The sequence below is a fragment of the Ornithorhynchus anatinus genome, chromosome 3, assembly GCF_004115215.2.
Source record: "Ornithorhynchus anatinus isolate Pmale09 chromosome 3, mOrnAna1.pri.v4, whole genome shotgun sequence".
Lineage (NCBI taxonomy): Eukaryota > Metazoa > Chordata > Mammalia > Monotremata > Ornithorhynchidae > Ornithorhynchus > Ornithorhynchus anatinus.
In genome coordinates this window covers 31,434,608-31,454,621 of record NC_041730.1, presented here as the reverse complement: position 1 = coordinate 31,454,621, position 20,014 = coordinate 31,434,608, and the positions used below count along the sequence as shown (strand labels likewise).

The 20,014-nt window shown below is 42.3% G+C and overlaps 1 protein-coding gene across 3 annotated transcripts in view; it reads right to left on the bottom strand.

Annotated features, from left to right (window-relative positions):
* The window catches only part of SHANK2 (SH3 and multiple ankyrin repeat domains 2), a 717,042-nt gene that overhangs the window by 552,439 nt on the left and 144,589 nt on the right, over nt 1-20,014 (bottom strand). For all 3 annotated transcript variants that reach the window (XM_039911444.1, XM_039911445.1, XM_039911446.1), the window contains one exon: nt 19,075-19,191. In XM_039911444.1, coding sequence (XP_039767378.1) covers nt 19,075-19,191 — 117 coding nt within the window. The remainder of the gene's footprint in view (nt 1-19,074; nt 19,192-20,014) is intronic.

The following is a 20,014-nucleotide window of genomic DNA, read 5'->3' as shown; positions in this document are numbered from 1 at the left end:
GGAGAGTACAATACAGTAGAGTTCACGGACACGATCCATGTCCATAAAAAATTCAATCCAACCACTCCCACTCAATTACCTTGCTAATCCAAGCAATCATCATATCCCACCTTGACTAATGCATCACATTTCCCTGCCTCTGGCTCTCCCCAATCTAGTCCTTTCTTCACCCTGCTGTAGGGTCATTTTTCTAAAAAACATTCTGTCCATGTCTCCTCACATATAAAGAACCTCAAGTGTTTCACCATCCATCTCTGCATCAGACAGAAACTTCTTGTCATCGGTTTTAAAGCACTCAATCAACTCTCACTCTTCTACCTTATTTCGCTGATTTCCTATTTCTAGCCTGCAGATGCTCCTTCTCTAACACCACCCTGCGCACTATACCTCGATCTCGTTTAACTTGCTACTAACTCCTGCAGCCTGGAACTCCCTCCTCCTTTATATACAAAAGACCACCTATCTCCCTGCCTTTAAAGCCTTTTTAAAATCACACCTTCTCCAAAAGGTTTTCCCCACTAAGCCTTTATTTCAGATGGCAATACTAGGAATGTCTTTTGAGGAAAGAGCACAGGCCTGGGAATCAAAGAACCTGGACTCTAATTCAGATCTGGCACTTGTCTGTTGTGACCTTGGGCAAATCACTGAATTTTTCTACACCTGTTTCCTCATCTGTAATTTGGGGAAATCAATTCCTGTTCTCCCTCCTACTTAGACTGCGATCCCCACATGGGGGCAATTACTGTGTCTGACCTGATTATTTTGTATCTACTCCAGCAGTTAGTACAGTGTGTGGCATAGAGTAAACTCCTAAATAGAAGAAGCAGTGTGGCCTAGTGAATGAGGAATGGACTGGGAGTCAGAAGGACCTGTATTCTAATCTCAGTGGTGCCACTTGTCTGCTGTGTGACCTTGGGCAAGTCACATAACTTCTCCGTGCCTCAGTTACCTAATCTGTAAAATGCAGATTAAGACTGTGAACCCCATGTGGGACATAGACTCTGTCCAAAGTGATTAGCTTGTTTCTAGCCCAGTGCATAGAACCGTGCATGGCACATTAAGCACTTAAAAAATACCATTAAAAATACCAAATTTATTATTTATTATTAGCCATGGCTTAGCAAAACTGCAAAAGGACATAACTGTATATATAAGGAACATGTGAGGAGAAAGAGTAATGTGGAGAATTGCCTGGAATGAAGAGCATGAGCTGGCTTTCCAATACAAGTTTAGATTCATTTTACTCTAGAATTCCTGCTAAGAGAATGGGACCCATTAGGCAGATGTCCTACCTGGCCAGGTGTAATTATGGTTGGCCATGCAGGAAAAGTTTTGGGTATAAAAGGTAAATATGAAAGTCAGAGCAACACTGATTAGCCTTGCCTCTTGTTGGTTGTGAGGAGATCTTATATCTTCTATTGAAGTACAATATCATATATCAAACTGCCAAATGGCCATAGAGTTGGGGATACTAAAAACCAACGAGTTGCATGATTGGACGATGAGTTTTTAACATGTGAAGAAAGTGAGGTGATACTTTTAAAATCAAGAATCATGAACTGCAGTTAAAATGTGTTATCCGCATTAATGTCTTTGGGGAAACTGGATATGCATGATTATTTAAGGGGAGATCAGACAATATATGTGAATTATGAAAAGCAAAATGGGTTCATGGCAGAGAAATTGACAGAAATAAAGTAAAACAGTGTTTGTATTTTAAGATCTGAATGCAATTTTTATGCACCTCTATGAATTAGTTTAAAAAAAAATAAAAAAGCTTTATCATTCTTAAATACAAATCTGTTAAACAAAGCACTATCCAATTTATGATTTTCATGCAGAAAAGGACTTAGATGTATTGCTACAGCAGCTGGGATATAAAAAAGAAATCTTTATAACTTTTTATGGCATTGGTAAAAGAACAAGCCAGAAATTGCATCTGGAAAATAAAAAATTAAATATGCTGAGCTACAGAAGAAAACATTTATCATTGAATGAAAATTTCCAATGCTTAATATATAATTATTTTGCTTCAGCATTATATACTGAAGAAAATCACTTTTAGGAAAAATGCCTTGAGAAAATTCATTATGAATCATCCTGTAAGTATATCATAGTTTAATAAACATTTTGGCACTTTCATGATCTCTACATGTATACAATATCCCCGAATATTTTTAAAGTATACATCTTATAACTAGCCCAAAATTACAGCATTCCGAAAATTTTTTATCACATTTTCATTATACAGCAAACTCTCTGACATCTAAAACTAACAGAATCTTACCAATGGTTTTGTAATAATGATGGTATTTGTTAAGCGCTTACTATGTGCAGAGCACTGTTCTAAGCGCTGGGGTAACAATAATAATAATAATGCTGGTATTTGTTAAGCGCTTACTATGTGCTGAGCACTGTTCTAAGCGCTGGGGTAGACACAGGGGAATCAGGTTGTCCCAAGTGGGGCTCACAGTCTTAATCCCCATTTTACAGATGAGGTAACTGAGGGACCGAGAAGTTAAGTGACTTGCCCAAAGTCACACAGCTGACAAGTGGCCGATCCGGGATTCGAACCCATGACCTCTGACTCCAAAGCCCGTGCTCTTTCCACTGAGCCACGCTGCTTCTCAGACACAGGGGAATCAGGTTGTCCCACGTGGGGCTCACTGACTTCATCCCCATTTTACAGATGAGGTAACTGAGGCACAGAGAAGTGAAGCGACTTGCCCACAGTCACACAGCTGGCAAGTGTCAGAGCCGGGATTTGAACTCATGACCTCTGACTCCAAAGCCCGGGCTCTTTCCACTGAGCCACGCTTTAGACTAGATGAGAGGTACATACATCCCTCTGAATCCCACTGCACCTTTCAACTATATCCAGATAGACCTGACCCTAGTTTGGAAATGAGATCCAGGTCAACAGAGCATCCAGGTCAGAAACAGGATTGGGCAGCCTTTCCTGCTCCTTCTCCCCCACAAACTCCCTCAGCCGGCTTTGTCTTAACTTGGAAGGGGGAGGGAAGAAAACTCCTATCACCACACCAGTCCAACCATTAGTGTAAGATCTAACTATACACACTCCTTGCGAGGACCCAGCAGAGTCAGCTCATAGCACTGACTGGGGGCATGATTAATAGCAGGATAGGCAAGCAACAGCTCTTGGCAAATTTGGCCAACAACCTGCCTTGATGGCCACTGCTGGTTTACTCTCCTAACATCTTTTTAATATGCCCGAGAAAGGTCTGATGGGGAGGAGTAGGAAAGGCTGTAGTACTGATGCTTGTCTCCTAATAATAATAATAATAATTGTGGCATTTGTTAATTACTATGTACCAGGCACTGTACTAAGCGCTGGGGTGGATACAAACAAAACGGGTCAGATGCAGTTTCGGTTCCTCATAGTGTTTACAGTCCTTCACAGCTCACAGAGAAGGTACATGACTTGCCCAAGACCACACAGCAAGACAAGTGGTGGGATTCAAACTGACTTGAACTCCTTCTGACTCCAAGGCCTGTGCCTTAGCCACTACATCATGTTGTTTCTAAGCAGGGAGGGAGGGTTATTCCAGTTAGAGCACACGCCTCCATCTCCTTGTGGGCAGGGAACTTGTCTAGCAACTCTATTGTACTGTACTCTCCCTAGCGCTCAGTACAATGCTCAGCACACAGTAATGACTCAATCCATCACTAATTGATGGATACATGTAGAAAGTACAAAAGGTTTAGAGGTTCCTTTGGCATTCTCAGCAGCTCCAGGAACATGAAACAGCCTTAACCACTTTCCAACCTTTTCCTCTCCTCTCTCACCCCAAAAAAGGAAGGTGTCTCGTTAGGTAAAAATGATAAGGAACAAATATTTTCATGCCATGCCTGTTCACCTACATGACCACACTCCAAGACTAATAATGTTCCACTTGGTCTATAATGGGATTGTTTTTCCTGGATCAGCATTAACAAAATTCATTAACCTCTGTACTATTTACCATACTTCAAAGAGGCACAAAATTCCCCACAGCCAGTTCATATATACATATATAGAAATATAGATATTTATAAAGTCTGTTCAATTTAACTCTGGCATTTGTTAAGCACTTCCTCTGTGTCAAGCACTGTTCTAATCACTGGGCTGGATACAATTAATCATGACAGAAATAGTCCCTTGTCCCACGTGGGGCCCACAGTACGTCCAGTCTGTTTGGAAATCACCAATATTACCGTGTAGGATTCAACAGATCATTCTAACACTTTTTAACCTTTGAATTTTCCATGGTGCTTTCAAACACAAAACATTTGGGGCTAGTCTCCTCAACAGTTTTTATTAGGATGGTTTTCTAGACAAGTTAGCATATTACTTAACAATTTAAACATGCCTTATGTAGGAATCTCGACTGTAAGCTCTTTGTGGGCCAGGAATGTGTCTATTATTACTGTGTTCTATTCTCCCAAGTGCTTAGTACAATGCTCTGCATACAGTAAGTGTTCAATAAATAAGATTGATTGATAAATGTCTTATTCTACTAAAGACTATAAGATCACTGTGGGCAGGGAAAGTGTCTGCTAACTCTGTCCTCTCCCAAATACTTGGTGCATTCCTCTGCACATAGTAAACTCTCAAAGACCATTACCATATCTGCTGCTACTACTTATAATCTTAAGAATTTTTCTTTTAGAATTATCTGTGAGGTATCTATTCTCAAATTATGGACTTTCCCAATAAAAGTCTCTAGAGTACTTTTATCATAGATAACCAGTCCATAAAATGAGAAATGGACAATGTCTGTCACTAGGCTCACTTTTCTGTGCTAAGTTATTTACTTAAGCCTACAGTAAAAGCAGTGAAAACTGTTTAAATAAGCCTTAACCATTTCTCATTAAAAGTGATCCCTGACAGTTATTTGGCAGGTAACCTCACTGTCTATTCATTTATTTCCACAAACAGGAAGTTGAGATACAAATACACCCTCAAGGCTCCCCTATATTTATAAAAGCCTTCGTCTCTGAATTCCACTGCACTACCACTTAGCTATCACCTCCCTTTCTGTCCAAACTTCTCCAACAGAGGGTCAAAGCCACTACATCCACTTCTTTTTCTCCGACTTCCTCCTTAACCCTCTTCGCTTCACTTGCACTCGGTGGAGTCTCCAATGGTTTCATTCATTCAATCACATTTAGTGACTTCTGTGTGCAGAGCACTGTACTAAGCACTTGGGATAGTAAAATACAACAATATAACAGACACAATTCCCTGCCCACAACAAGCTTACTGTCTAGAGGGGGGACAGATGTAATATCAATAAATAAATTACAGATATGCATATAAGTGCTGTGGGACTGGGAGGGGGAATAAATAAAGGGAGCTAGTTAGGGCCATACAGAAGGGAGTGAGAGAAGAGGAAAGGGGGGCCTAGTCAAGGAAGGCCTCTTGGAACAAATGTGCCTTCAATATGTCTTGAAGCAAGGGGAGAGTAATTGTCTGTTGGATTTGCAGAGGAAAGGTGTTCCAGGCCAGAGGGAGGAAATGGGTAAGGGGTCGGCAGCAAGATTAAAAGAATAAAAAAACCCTTAGTAAGGGCAAATACCCACAGGTCCTTCTCTAATACTAACTATAATATCACTTCCACCACCAAACCCTACAGTCTCTATCCTAATCCTCCTTGAAACACTAGTTTTCATTTACCAACAAAGGTTTCTTTTAGTTCTCGTTTTACCCCCCGATACTCCTCCTCCATCTGATTTATTGGCTCCTCTTTCTTCTCTCACCCCTTAACTGTGGGTGATCCTCAAGGCTCAGTCATGGGTCCTCTTCTCCCTCTACACCCAGTTGGAGAGTTCACTCCTCCCCTAACTTTTCCATCTCAGTTTAAAATACAATCACCTTCCCTGTCTCCAAAGGCCACAACTTTGGTAATATCTTAGACACCTTATGTTCAGTCTGCCACTAAATCCTGTTATTTTTTCATTCATAACATTTCCCAGTATCACCCTGATGAATGCACTCATCACCTCATGACTAGACTAGTACAGTGCTCTACACACAGTAAATACTCAGTAAATATCCTTGATTGATATTAAATACTCAGTAAATATCACTGATGGTTTGACTGTGACCTCACTAAACAAGTCTCACTGATCGTCCTGTCTCCAATTTCTCCCTTCTCCAGTCTTTACTTCATTCTGTATTACCAAGATTATTTTTCTAAAACATTCTATACACATCCCCAATCCTCAAAAACCTTCAAAAGGAACCCATTCTCACCATTTTCTGCAGAAACTCCTGACCAGTGGCTTTAAGGGGGACTCCATCAGCTCTCTCAGATTTGTCCATCTCCGTCTCCCATGATACTTCAGCTATCTTCATTCCTCTCAAGCTCACCTCTTCACTGCATCTTATTCTTACTTCTCCTACCTCTGAAACCTTTCTCATGCCCTTTCTCCCACTTGGAAGTCTTTCCTTCCTTCTTCAAAGCTGCCTGACTCCAACACCCCACATTTTCAGAGTCCTTCTGCCTGACCACAACTCCTCCAGGCCTCTGCAACTCTAGACTGTAAGTTCACTGTGGGAAGGGAATGTGTCTGTATATTGTTGCATTGTACTCTCCCAGGTGCTTCGTACACTGTTCTGCACACAGTGAATGCTCAATAAATACAACTGAATAAATTGTTCTTCACTCCAAGCCATATGCCCTCTACTAACTGCTCAGGACTTTTGCGCAAACCATGCCTGAATGCCCTCCCATCCACCTATGGCATTTCTATGCATTCCTTATATACCCTATTATTATATAGTCCTTATTCATCCACTCAATCAATTATATTTATTGAGTGCTCACTGTGTGCAGGGCACTGTATGAAGTACTTGGGAGAGAACAACACAATAATATAACAAACATATTCTCTGCCCACAACAAACTTATAGTCTAGATGGAGAGGAAAACAGAAATTACAGACGTGTATATAAGTGCTGTGGGGAAGGGCTGTGGGTGGAAGAATGAGAGGTGAATAAAGGGAGCAAGTCAGGGTGATGCAGAAGGCAGTGGGAAAAGAGGAAATGAGGTCTTAGTCAGGGAAAGCCTCTTGGTACATCTGTACCTTCAGTAAGGCTTTGAAGGTCAGGATAGTGATTGTCAGATAAGAGGGAGAGTGTTCCAGGTCAGAGGCAGGACATGGGTGAGATACATGAGATCGAGGTACATTGAGCAGGTTGGCATTAGAGGAGTGAAGCAAGTTGGCTGGGTTGTAGTAGGAGAGCAGTGAGGTGCGGTAGGAGGGGGAAAGGTGAATGAGTGCTTTAAAGCCAATGGAAAGGAGTTTCCACTTGATTCAGATGTGGATGGGCAACCACCGGAGGGTTTGAGGGAGGAGCTGAACATCTGGGACAACTGGCAAGGGCAACGGACATGGGTGTCAATAAGGATGGAGAAATAATTTTGCCAGAGAGATGAGAGTTCAAGCACATAACCATCTCTGAATTCTCTTTTTCCACAAATGTATAATTCATTTTATGTCTCTCTCCCCAGGTAGTTGCAAGGCTCTTGCATTCTCCCAAGTGCTTAGTACAATGTTTTGCATGTAGTTGGTAGTCAATTATATTTATTGAGCACTTACTACTTACAGAGCACTGTACTAAGTGCTTGGGTGAGCAGAATATGATAGAGTTGATAGGTTGCCTGCCCACAAGAAGCTTACAGTCTAGAGAGGGAGACAGGTACTCAATAAATCTACAGATCAAGTTATTAGGTAAGCAAGTGTTAATTTAGGAAAATGAGATTGGATTCCAAAAAGCATACTATGACAATTAAATAGGAAAACTAACTTCAATGCCTTCTTTAAAACAACAGTAAACTTTTATTTTAACAAAATGTAGCAGTCTACTGAACTTTTATATTTAATTCATTTTACAGTCTATAAAATAAATATGCAGCAATATTTTAACCTTCAGTGGTTTATTGAATGCCATAAAAGGAGTGTAGGTAGTCAGCAGATTAGATCCAATTTCTTGTTCACAATCAAATCCCTAATTAGATGATTCCATAATATAAGAGCAAGAGAAAAATCTTAATATGGTATATTTATATACCTCTCAATGAGTAAAATATTCACAACAATACAGTGAGAGGATTTCCTTAATTCTTCACTATATATGGGGATTGCTCAGGAAACATAGAATCAATTATCAAGAAAAAGACAGAGAATCAATCAGTGGTATTTACTGAGTGCTTACTGAGTGTGTAGTTGGTAGTTCTCTCTCTTTAGATTGTAAGCTCTTTGTGGGCAGGGAATGTGCCTGTCATTGTTATAGTGTACTCTCCCAAGAGTTTAGTACAGTGCTCAGGCACACAGTAAGTGCTCAATAGATATGACTGACTGACTAACACTACCCCAGCCCAAGATGATCTTACAGTTTAGGAGTTAGAAGACAAGGGAAAGACAAGGGAACTGCAGAGATTGTGTGCATCTCTTTGGTTGCCAATAAATAACAGTTCCTTTTCCACACAGTCAAAATTCTCCAAGCCAGGAATCCCATTGAGATTCTGAAGATTTTTACAAATCTGTCAATAGTATTTATTGAGTTCTTACTCTGTGCGCACTAAACTCTTGAGAGAGTACAACAGTAGAAATAATCCCTGTCCTCAAGAAGTTTAAGGAGGTAAACACTACATACATGACAGGAAGGGAGAAGCAACAGAGTGGAAGCAGGGTGGGGCAAATGTCTACACAAGTTATTAGGTAGAGGGGGGAATAGGGTTTGGAGATGAGAGATTAGTCAGGAAAGCTACCTGATTTTAGTAGGGCTTTGAAACTTGTCCTCTAGACTCTAAACTCATTGTGGGCAAGTAACAGTTCTACCAACTCTGTTAAATTGTACTCTCCCAAGTGCTGAGTACAGTGCCCTGCACACAGTAAGCATTCAACAAATACCACTGATTGATGGATTTGAAGACTGGGAGGAGTGGTCTGTGGGGTATGACGGGGAAGGAATTCCAGGCAGAAGAGGAAGAGGAGGTAACATGAAGAACATGAGGAAGAACATGACGAAGAGGTGAACAGCAAGAGAGATGACAGCGAGGCAAAGGGAGTGAGATGGCATTTTAAAGAGAGAACCACCCGAGCTGGGATACAGTAGAAGAAGAATGATTATAAGTAAGCGGGAGAAAACTGACAAAAAAATCTTAAAGTCCAGGACAGTAGTTCAGTTTGCCTGTCAGGACACAGTTTTCTGATTATGATTTACTCAAGTCTGGAATTTTCCTGTCTTATCATCTGAACAATCCTATGAAACCCATGCAGTTGCCAAAAAAAAAAGGTCATGGAACTGGGAGTTAGAAGACTTAGGTTCTATTTCCAACTCCATCATTTGCATGTTGTGTGACCTTCAGCAAGTCACTTAATCTCTCTGTACCTCACTTCTGTCATCTACAAAAAGGGGATAAAATATTCACCTATTTTCCCTACTTCTTAGATTATGAGTCTTGCTGGGGTCAGGGATTGTGACCAATCTCATTATTTTATATTTACACCACTCTTGAGCTCAGTGCTTGATAGATAGTAAGTGCTTAATACCATAATTAGTATCTTCCTAGTTGCTAGTGAGAAAAAAATAGGTAATGATATATTTCAATTTTCTAAAAGCTTTTGAAAAATCCCCACCCCACAGCTATATAAAATAAATTGAATAATCATGGGATTAGAGAGAATAGCTACCCATTGACTAAAAGGTAGAACATAAAAGTCTGAAATAAGCAGCAACATTAAGGGGACATGTGCCAGGGCCAGTGATAATAATAATAACAATAATATTTATTAAGTGCATACTATGTGCCAAACATTGTTCTAACTGCTGGGGTAGAAAGAAGTTAATCAGATTGGATACAGTTCCTATCCCACATGGAGCACAGAGTTTTAATCTCTATTTTACAGATGAGACATCTGAGGTAGAAAGTTGCCCAAGGTAACACAGCAGACAAGTGGAGGAGCTGGGATTAGAACCTAGGTCCTTTTGATTCCCAGATCTGTGCTCTATTCACTAGGGTATGCTGCTTCTCGCAATGTTCTACCCACAGTAGGCTCTCAGTAAATACTGATGGTGATGATGGAGAATGGAATGCAGAAATTTCTCATGATGATCGCCTAAAAAGGCAGAGGTTGAGAAGAGACATAATGGAGTTTGGACAATTATAAATGGGGTGGAATGTGGATTACATTATATCAATATTACATGTTAATATATTAATATATTGATCAATTGATGTTAATGCTACATCATTCACTGATATACTGTGTTATTGGCTATTTATTTATATTAAAGTTGGTCTCCCCACTAGACTCTAAACTCACTGTGGGCAGGGAACATGTCTGCTAACACTGCTGAAATGTACTCTTTCAAGTGTTTATTATGGTGCTCCGAACATAGTAAGTGCTCAATAAATACTATTGATTGACTGACTATATTATTGTTTACCAGATTCTACAACATGAGAATTAGATGACTCCTACTGAAGTTGAAAATGGTTGGATTGAATGAAACATACAAAAAACTCACTATCACCGAGTTAGGGTTTTCTGGAATTAGTCATCATTTTAAGTTACGCATGCTGGAAATATCAATAGGTTCCAGAGAAATTTGGATGAATTCAAAGACAAATGGTCCTCAATGGTTGCCAGTGAGAAAGTTAGGGATTGAAAGGGACTAAGTAGTGAGGCCCCTCTCAGGGTCATACCTGGAGAGTTTCCGATACTCTACCAGTCTCAACTACAGGAGAGAGAGTAAAGCCGAGGCACAACCATTCCATTCCTAGCTTGGGCAGTGGCTAGCAAGTGTAAGGCAATCTGCTCCAAGTCAAAACTCACCTGTGCTGGGCAACAGCAGTCTGGGAGAGACTTGAGGGTGGAGACTCAAGTTTACTACACGGAAGGAGACGATGGTAAATCACTTCCAAATTTTTATCAAGAAAACTCCACGGATACACTACCATTATGATTGCAGGTGGAGGTGGGGTGTTCTGAGAGGGATGTGTCCGTGGTGTCGCTGTGGATCGGAGACGACTCAACAGCATACGACAAGACTAAGGTAGTGAGGACAGATGGGCCCATCTTTCAGCACTGGGATCCATGTCAAGGAGGACAACCATCATGTAGATTCTCCAAGCATCTTGTTGCCACTTTCTGATATAGCATGTTGCCATGGAAGGAATATCAGCCTGACCATGTAATGGGATTTCTTACGTTGCCTGCCTAATGCCGGTTGGCTCAGTGAATGAGAGCTTCAATCTTATATTTCCAGAAGGGCTCAGTTTTAACCGGAGCGTCTCACTCCACTGTTCCGTCAGTTTGGGGGCTCATTCTGATGGAGCAGAGAGGACAGAAAATTGTCTGTCCCAGAGCCAAAGAAAAATGTGCCCCAGATTGCAGTGCCAGCTGGGTTTTTCTTCATTGGAAATCATATGGGGCTGCAGCAATTTAATAAGGACTATGCGTTTTTCCTGTGGTAATGAATGTCACTGTAAAGCTGCAGAACAGTTCCTTCCACTGATGTAAGTATATATGATAGAAAATGCCATACCTCGAGAATCTGGTTATTACAGGCCTAATGAGCCCCAAAACTGTGGGACAAAAAAGACCAATGGGGGATGAGGAACACAAGGGGGTATGAACCAACTCTAGGTTCATATCAAGTGCAGGTCACTTTTAGCCCTGACTTGATAGTTAATAATAATGATAATTCTGGTATTTAAGTACTGACTATATGTCAAGCACTGTTCTAACCACTGGGGAAAATACAAGATAACAGGTCAGACACAGTTTGGGTCCCACACAGGGCTCACAATCTAAGTAGGAAGGAGAACAGATTATGAATCCCCATTTTACAGACTAGGTGACTGAGGCAGAGAGAAGTTAAATGACTCGCCCAAAGTCACACAGCAGGCATGTGGCAGAGCTGGGGTTAGAACCCAGGTCCTCGGGCTCCTGGGATCGTGCTCTTTCCACTAGGCCACCTTTCAAAACTGCCTTAGAGAACAGAACCTTTCACATAATGTATAATCTGCTCTAATCTCCAGAGATTCTGTCCAGTTCAGAGCCTCAGATTCACCACAGACTGTAGTTAACCCCAGGTCTTCAGCTCCATTGCTTTAACTCCATGTTATTATCAGCCCAGAAGGTGACACATCATGCCTCAGATCCCAAGATAGGAATCTGTTTGCTTCTGACTCCCAGGCCTAAGCATAGTTCCTTCAGTCATGCTTCCGATAAGGCTGAGGGGAAATGAGGGTCAGGTGTAGTCAAACACAGGGAAATTTGCTTAATAAATAATTCTAAAAATGAATCCCAAATCATTAACTCACAGATTCTTCTCTGATGAAATTTTTATCATTATTGTTATTATTGTATTTGCTTTGTACTTACTTTGTTTCAAGCACTGTTCTAAGATCTGGGGTAGATATAAATAAATCAAGTTGGACACAGTCCCTGTCCCACCTGGGGCTCAAAGTCTAAGTAATAAAGATGGCATTTGTTAATAATAATAATAATAATGGTATTTGTTAAGCCCTTACTATGTGCAAAGCACTGTTCTAAGCTCTGGAGAGGATACAAGGTGATCAGGTTGTCTCACATGGGGCTTACAATCTTCATCCCCATTTTACAGATGAGGTAACTGAGGCACAGAGAAGTTAAGTGACTTGCCCAAAGTCACACAGCTGACAAGTGGCTGAGCCAGGATTTGAACCCATGATCTCTGTCTCCCAAACCCGTGCTCTTTCCACTGAGCCATGCTGCTTAAGTAAGAGAGAGAACAGGTATTTCATCCCCATTTAACAGATGAGGAAACTGAAGAAGGAAAAGTTAAATGACTTGTCCAAAGTCACACAGCAGGCAACTTGCTGAGCCAGGATTAATATCCAGTTCCTCTGACTCCCAGGCCCATGCTCTTTCAATCAGACCATGCTTCTTCTGGTTCTCAGAAGCTAACAGCTCAAATTATTCCAAGAGCAGAAAAATAACACTTTAACGACAAAGGCTAGTTGAGATTTAACTATGAAAAATTATGAAATCTTTTTTGACACGTCATTCCCCCAACCAAGGCAGTAATTACGAGACAGATGCTGAAACAGATGTTTTACTAGCTCAACCACTCCTCATGATTTGTGTTTTCCTAATGCAATAAAACTGAAAAACTCCTGAAATAAAAAACGTAAGAGAACCATGAACAAAAATGCGTAAATCACCTTTCTAAAAAGTACCCCCCTCCAAAACAAAATCAATGTCACACTTCACAACACAAATACAATTCCCAACTTGCCCAGAAGCTGCCAATCTATGCCAGGTCTGCTTGGGGAGGTGGGCCCCAAGAAATCCATAAGCAGGGTAAGCCATTGAGTCTTTATGTGTTCTTCCACTGCCTTTACCTTGTCCCGGGCCAAGCATGCTTCCATTATTATTGGTTCCTGGCTGGAGTGGTGCAGTGCAGTGTTTTAGGGTTTGGGTTTTGTTTTTTTTAATTTTTGTATTTCTAACTTTTCTACCTCATTATTCCCTATATGATTGGGAAGCAGCATGGCAGTGAGAGCAACCATGACCCAGAAAGGATGGTGTCACTTGAAGCATGGCCAGACGCAAAGTCAACAGCACTGGGGGAAGCTGTTGGCCTGATGAGATCTACCTCATTCAAAGCTTTATTGAAGGAACATCTCCTCCAGAAGGCCGTCCCTGCTTAAGCCCTCATTTCTTCTTTTCCCACTCCCTCCTACATTGCTCTGATTTGTTCCCTTTAGTCATCCCTCTTCAGCCCCGCAGCACTTGTGCACATACCTGTATAACGTATTTATTTATATTAATGTCTGTCTCCCCCTCTAGACTGTGAGCTCACTGTGGGCAGGGAATGTCTCTACCAACTCTGTTATACTGTACTCTCCCAAGTGCTTAACACAGTGCTCTGCACATAATAAGCACTCACTAAATAGCCCAATGTTGGATAGGGACTGTCTCTATCTGATGCCGAATTGTACTTTCCAAGAGCTTAGTACAGTGCTCTGCACACAGTAAGTGCTCAATAAATACAACTGAATGAATTTAATAGGATCGATCAATTGATGAATAATGGCTCACAGAGAAAGGTGCTGGGTGCACCTCATCCAAGTAGCGGTTACTGGAGTGGATCCACAGGTAAGACAATTGCTGGCATCAGATTTAGTGATCAAGCACTTAGTACAGTGCTCTGCACACAGTAAGTGCTCAATAAATACGACTGAATGAATATTTCCCTATCCTTGACATATTAGAAGCAGTAGCATGGCATAGTGGATAGAGCACAGGCTTGGGAGTCAGACGGTCATGGGTTCTAATCCTGACTCTGCCGCTTGTCAGCTGTTTGACTTTGGGCAAGTCACTTCACTTCTCTGGGCCTCAGTTACCTCATCTGTAAAATGGGGATGAAGACTGTGAGCCCCACGTGGGACAATGTGATTACCTTGTATCCCCCCAGTGCTTAGAACAGTGCTTGGCACATCGTAAGTGCTTAACAAATGCCATAATTATTATTATTATTAGAGGAGCAGCATGGCATAATGGAAAAGGCATGGACCTGGGAGTCAGAAGGTCATGGGTTCTAATCCCGGCTCTGCCACTTGTCTGCTGTGTGACCTTGAGCAAATCACTTTACTTCTCTGGGCCTCAGTTACCTCATCGGTAAAATGGGGATTGGGATGGGGACTTTGTCCAACCCAATTTGCTTGTCTCCACCCAAACACTTAATAGAGTGCTAGGCACAAATACCACATTAGCCCTTGCCTGCATCTGTTCTGCCCTGATTTCCCTATTTGTTCCATATCTTGTGTGATTGTGCAAATCACAACTTTATTTCTCCTGGTTTTGTTTTTCATTTCTTTTTTCTTGCTTTCACTGGAATTCTGCAAGAAAATAGAAAGATTCCAGCAAATCCTAATTCATTCAGAGTCATATTCAACGATAGCTTAAGAATGGATGAAGGTAGAGTGGTGCCTGCTGATAAGGTCTCTTCTGTGACCACAGGCTGCTTTACTCCGTCAGCTGTCTTGCAATACCACATTGAGCACAAGGGGACTGGACGTGTGAATGTGGATGCAAACCATTATGATTACTGCAAAAACTCTAGAGTATGTTCTCCCTCTTCATATCATATAGGCAATCCCTGTGTCCACCTTCAAAGCCTCATTAAAATCCCATCTCCTCCAAGAGATCTTCCCCAACTAAGCCTCATTTCCCCTACTCCCTTTCCCTTCTGCACTGCCCTTGCACTTGGATTTGTACTCTTTATTCACCCCACCCTTACCACTGTTGTTCCTATCTATAATTTATTTTACCATTTGTCTTCCCTTCTAGGCTGTAAACATCTTGTGACCAGGGAACATGTTTACCAATTCTGGTATGTTGTATTCTCCCTAGTGCTTAGTATAGAAAGCTGGACACGGAAAGCGCTCAATAAATATGATGAATTCTGCTGACTGTAGCACATATCTTTCCAATCTCAACAGGGATCTGAGCAATGCTCTTCCTAAATGGCGAAGGGAAGAAAATCATAATAATAATAATAATTTTGGCACTGGTGAAGTGCTTACTATGTGCTGGGAGAAATGCAGGGTTATGAGATTGGACCCAGTCCCTGTCTCATATGGGGTTCACAATCGATCTTTTCCACTGTGGCATTTTCATGGGCTTAATGTGCATGTGATTCTTTCTCAGTGACCACTCGTGCTCATGAATGGAGTCTAAAGGAAGCTCCTCCACTCCTTTGTAAATTCCTTGAGGGCGGTAGTCACCTGTAAACTACCCCCATGAAGGTTGGGTGTGTGAATGACTTTGTGTGTATGTGTGCTATCCATGGAAAGATGGACCCCCAACAAGATCTTGAAACTGGACTCTGCTAACATCTGGGGGGGATCATCACATGCAGTCCAGAATGTTGGGAGGAGCCCCATCAGGCTGAGAGCTAGAGCTTGTGACCCAATCATCTCTTCTGTGGGGCTCAGAGCCCCTCCTCCCCACCATGATCCAGGAACTGTATTCATATCCAGGAGAGGAGATTACAAGGTGTGAAAGGTGTGAGCTTGGAGTCTCTAAAGAGTCAACAGGAAAGAATGAGGTGAAAGCACCTGAAGCCACCAGTATAAGGGAGACCTGAGACCACTGGATGGGCAGATTTAGAAGGTGCTGATTCCATTCATTCATTCAGACACATTATTGAATGCTTACTAGACTACTGAACTAGGCTCTTGGGAAAGTTCTACACTACAATAAATAGTGACATTTCCTGCCTACAATGAGCTTACAGTTTGGGACGGGGGGACAACAGATATCAATACAAATAAATAAAATTACAGATATGTACATAAGTGCTCTGGGGCTGGGATTGGCGAAAGAAGAGCAAAGGGAGCAAGTCAGGGTGAAGCAGAAGGGAGCGGGAGATGAGGAAAAGTGGGGTTTAGGCTGGGACGGCCTCTTGGAGATGTGCCTTCGGAAAGGCTTTGAAGTAGGGAGAGAGTAATTGTTGGATTTGAGGAGGGAGGGCAATCCAGGCCAGAGGCAGGACGTGGACTACGGGTCAGTGTCAAGACAGTCAAGATCGAGGCACAGTGAGCAGCTTAACATTAGAGGAGTGAAGTGTGTTAGCTGGGTTGTAGAAAGAAAGAAGTGCAGTGAGGTACAAGGGGGGAAAGTGATAGAGTGCTTTAAGCCAATAGTGAGGAGTTTTTGTTTGATACAGATGTGGATGGACAACGACTGGAGTTTTTTGAGGAGCACGGTGACATTCCTGGAATTTTTTGTAGTAAAATGATCCAGGAAGCAGAGTGAAGTATGGATTGGAGTGGGGAGAGACAGCATGCTGGGAGGTCAGCAAGGAGGCAGAAGCAGGAATCCAGGCGGCATAGGATGAGTGATGTTGGTAGCGGCTTGGATGGAGAGGAAAGGGTGGATTGTAGCGATCTTGTGAAGGTTGGACTGACAGGATTTGGTTGTGGATTGAATATGTGGGGTTTAGTGACAGAGAGGAGTCAAGGATAATGCCAGGGTTAGGGGCTTGTGAGACAGGAAGGATGGTGGTGCTGACTACAGTGATGAGAAAGTCAGGGGGAGGACAGAGTGGGAAGATAAGGAGTTCTGTTTTGGACCTGTTAAGTCTGAGGTGACTGGAGGATTTCCAAGTGTGGAGTGTTGAGTGTGGAGAGTGAGAACAACACAAAGGCAGTGGATGTATAAAGGCGGGAGGCTAAGCCAGCCTCTCCTTTTTCCTGTAGCCTGCTGTCTCCTGCCACCCACCTGCTGCTGGTGGTCCATATAAGGGAGCAACCCACGTGGTAAAAGGACGCTATAAGGATGCAAATTACCTCAGGTACTTTTGATTGGATCATGGTTGTGCCTGGGCACCAATATCTGACGGTCCTCTACCAAGTGAAAGTGTGAATTTATGATGTGGTAATGAGCCACATCCCTTTGATTATTTCCTGCAGATGGGATCTGATTGATTGGAACACCTACTACTCACACAAAATTTTTCTCTGTCATTGCTGCTTGTCATTTACAGCTTGTGGGAAGAAATTTAAGGTCAGTGATTTTTATTTGCTGTAGAACACTCTCTGAAACCTTTCAATGCCATATCCCAACTCCTCAAGGAGTGGGAATGGGGGGGACGCCTTGCAAACTTTACCCCCACTCCTCACAAGCCTCGCAATGCTGCAAGCTGGCTTCATAGGATGGGGGTGGTCCCTAGCAGGCTCACAACGTTGTTTCTTGGCTCCTTGGGGCAGTGTCCCATGTGTCACTCCATCCCCCTCCATAACCTCAGGCCCTTCTCTCCCCAGTGGACAGAGAGGAACAGCAAGCTACTGCAGGAGGGGCAGAAGCCAGACTCATAGAGATGTTCCACTTCTCTCTCCACTGGTTCCACCCCCTTATCTCTAGGCCGGCAACTAACAGTTTAAATCATTTTAACAGTAGACGAGGTGGCACAATACTGCAGCTGCTGACTCGCTCAACTTGAAGGACTTCACCTGGGAAACAGGTTCACAGTTTAAAATGATGAAACTCCTTCGGGGAATCCTGCTTCTTTTATTTATACAGGAAATGCACTAAATGGCAAATAGACCTTATTATAAGCTATCTGTATCTCCTTGCCTACTGAGTCTGAGTGTTGGGGGATCATCGCTGTGGGCAGGGGAGTCCTCATAACTCCAAGTCTTTAGGACAGCACTCTGCACACATTAGGTGCTCAATAAACATCACTGACTGATGGTGTCATCTTCGATCCAAAGGACAATTTTCATGACGGGGAAAACCTAAACCTCATTGTAAATTTTCAAGGAAAACGCTATCAAAATGTTGCTCATTGGTCAGTTAATGTTGGTAGAATTTGGATACCAGTGTTCTGTCACATTTCAGTACAATAAGAATTTCCAGTATGAAAATTAGCCTGATGGAAAAACTATCATTTTCCCATTAGATTGTGTCCAGCAGAAAACCCCTCAAATGATTGAAGAGCTTTTGGGAAGGGCAGCTGCAGGGATGCTGACAACACCACAGCTGGGAGGCCTAGAGCACCACTTTAGCCCCATATTCTAGCAGCATTGTTGAGGTATAGGATAGAGGGCTGGAAAAACCCAAATTGCAGCCTGCAAATCAGACAGAATGTTGACGTCAGAGATGCGTGACCACATTCAAAGGTAGGAATGGCATGTGGCATGTACAATACAAACCATTTTTCCTTCTGGCACCGCACAATCTCTGCTACATTAGCCCTGGCCTAATGATGAGTTTGCATTATGAGGATTTAGACAGTAATCTTCCTCCTACTTGGACTGTGAGCCCCATATGTGGAAGGGACTGTGTCCAACCTGATAAACTTTTATCCTAGTATTTAGAACAGTGCTTGACACTAGTAAGTGTTTAATAAACACCAGCAAAAAATAGAATCTTCTATGAAAATTTTCTTTAGATAAAAACGATTCCTGCACCACGCACAGTGGGCCACTGTCTTGAACTGTCTTTCTAGAAAATCCTAGTACGTTGGATTAGCAAATATGCCCCATTCAAAACAGTATCACTAACCTGATTATAAAGGGCGCAGATGTGCAGGGCTGTATTCCCAGAGGCATTCTGTGCTCCCATATCTGCTCCATAGAAAAGCAAGTGTTCCAAATGTTGTACGTGTCCATATCGACAAGCCTGAAAGACACAAATTCTTACATTTATCTTGCTATAGATTTGACAACGAAGACTGGTTCTGCAAACAGGCCAGTTGACACCACAGTTTTGCATATCTGGCACTCTACTGATTTAAAAACTATCTCCTTAGCCCCTCATTAACCATAAGGAGTATTGGAAAAAAAAATTGGTAAAGAATCCTCAAAATCACCATGAGAGTCTCTGGAAATACACCCAACTTCCATTTGTGGAATACCCACAAGTCACACCTGGGAAATCACTAGGGATCTCAGTTCCCCACCTGGGCAAGATTTATAAGTAAAATATGTGTGTTCGCAGTGCATCTCCCCTAACTTCTCCACTTTGCCCATCTCTCCTCAGGTTACGAGGTTTCGTTATTCAGACATATTGATGGGTTGTGTTTGGCGCCCCCACCTGGTCACCTGAGGAAATAGCACCAGACTGATAAAGCCCTGGAGCAGAATTCCTGGGAAAAAACACGGGGACTCTTTGCTGTTCAGGTCCGAATAAAAGAACCATGAGCCCTACTCCCACCCGAGATTCTTCCTCTCCAGCTCACTGGGGCATTTCTGAACACTTGACCTTCCCTGTGGGTGTGGGGGTATTTGGAGAAGGTTCTCAGGGAGTGAACTGAACTGGATTAATAACTCTCACAGCTCAAGCCAGGGACTGATAACCTGTTGAATTCTCTCATCACTCTGGAATTCAGGGCAAGAAGAGGAGGAAGCTCCATTTACAGTACTCATTGCCTTAACTCTTTTAAAGGGCCAGTAGTTTTTTTTCTTAATTAATGGGAGTTATTGTATTACGCTGCTACCTTCTC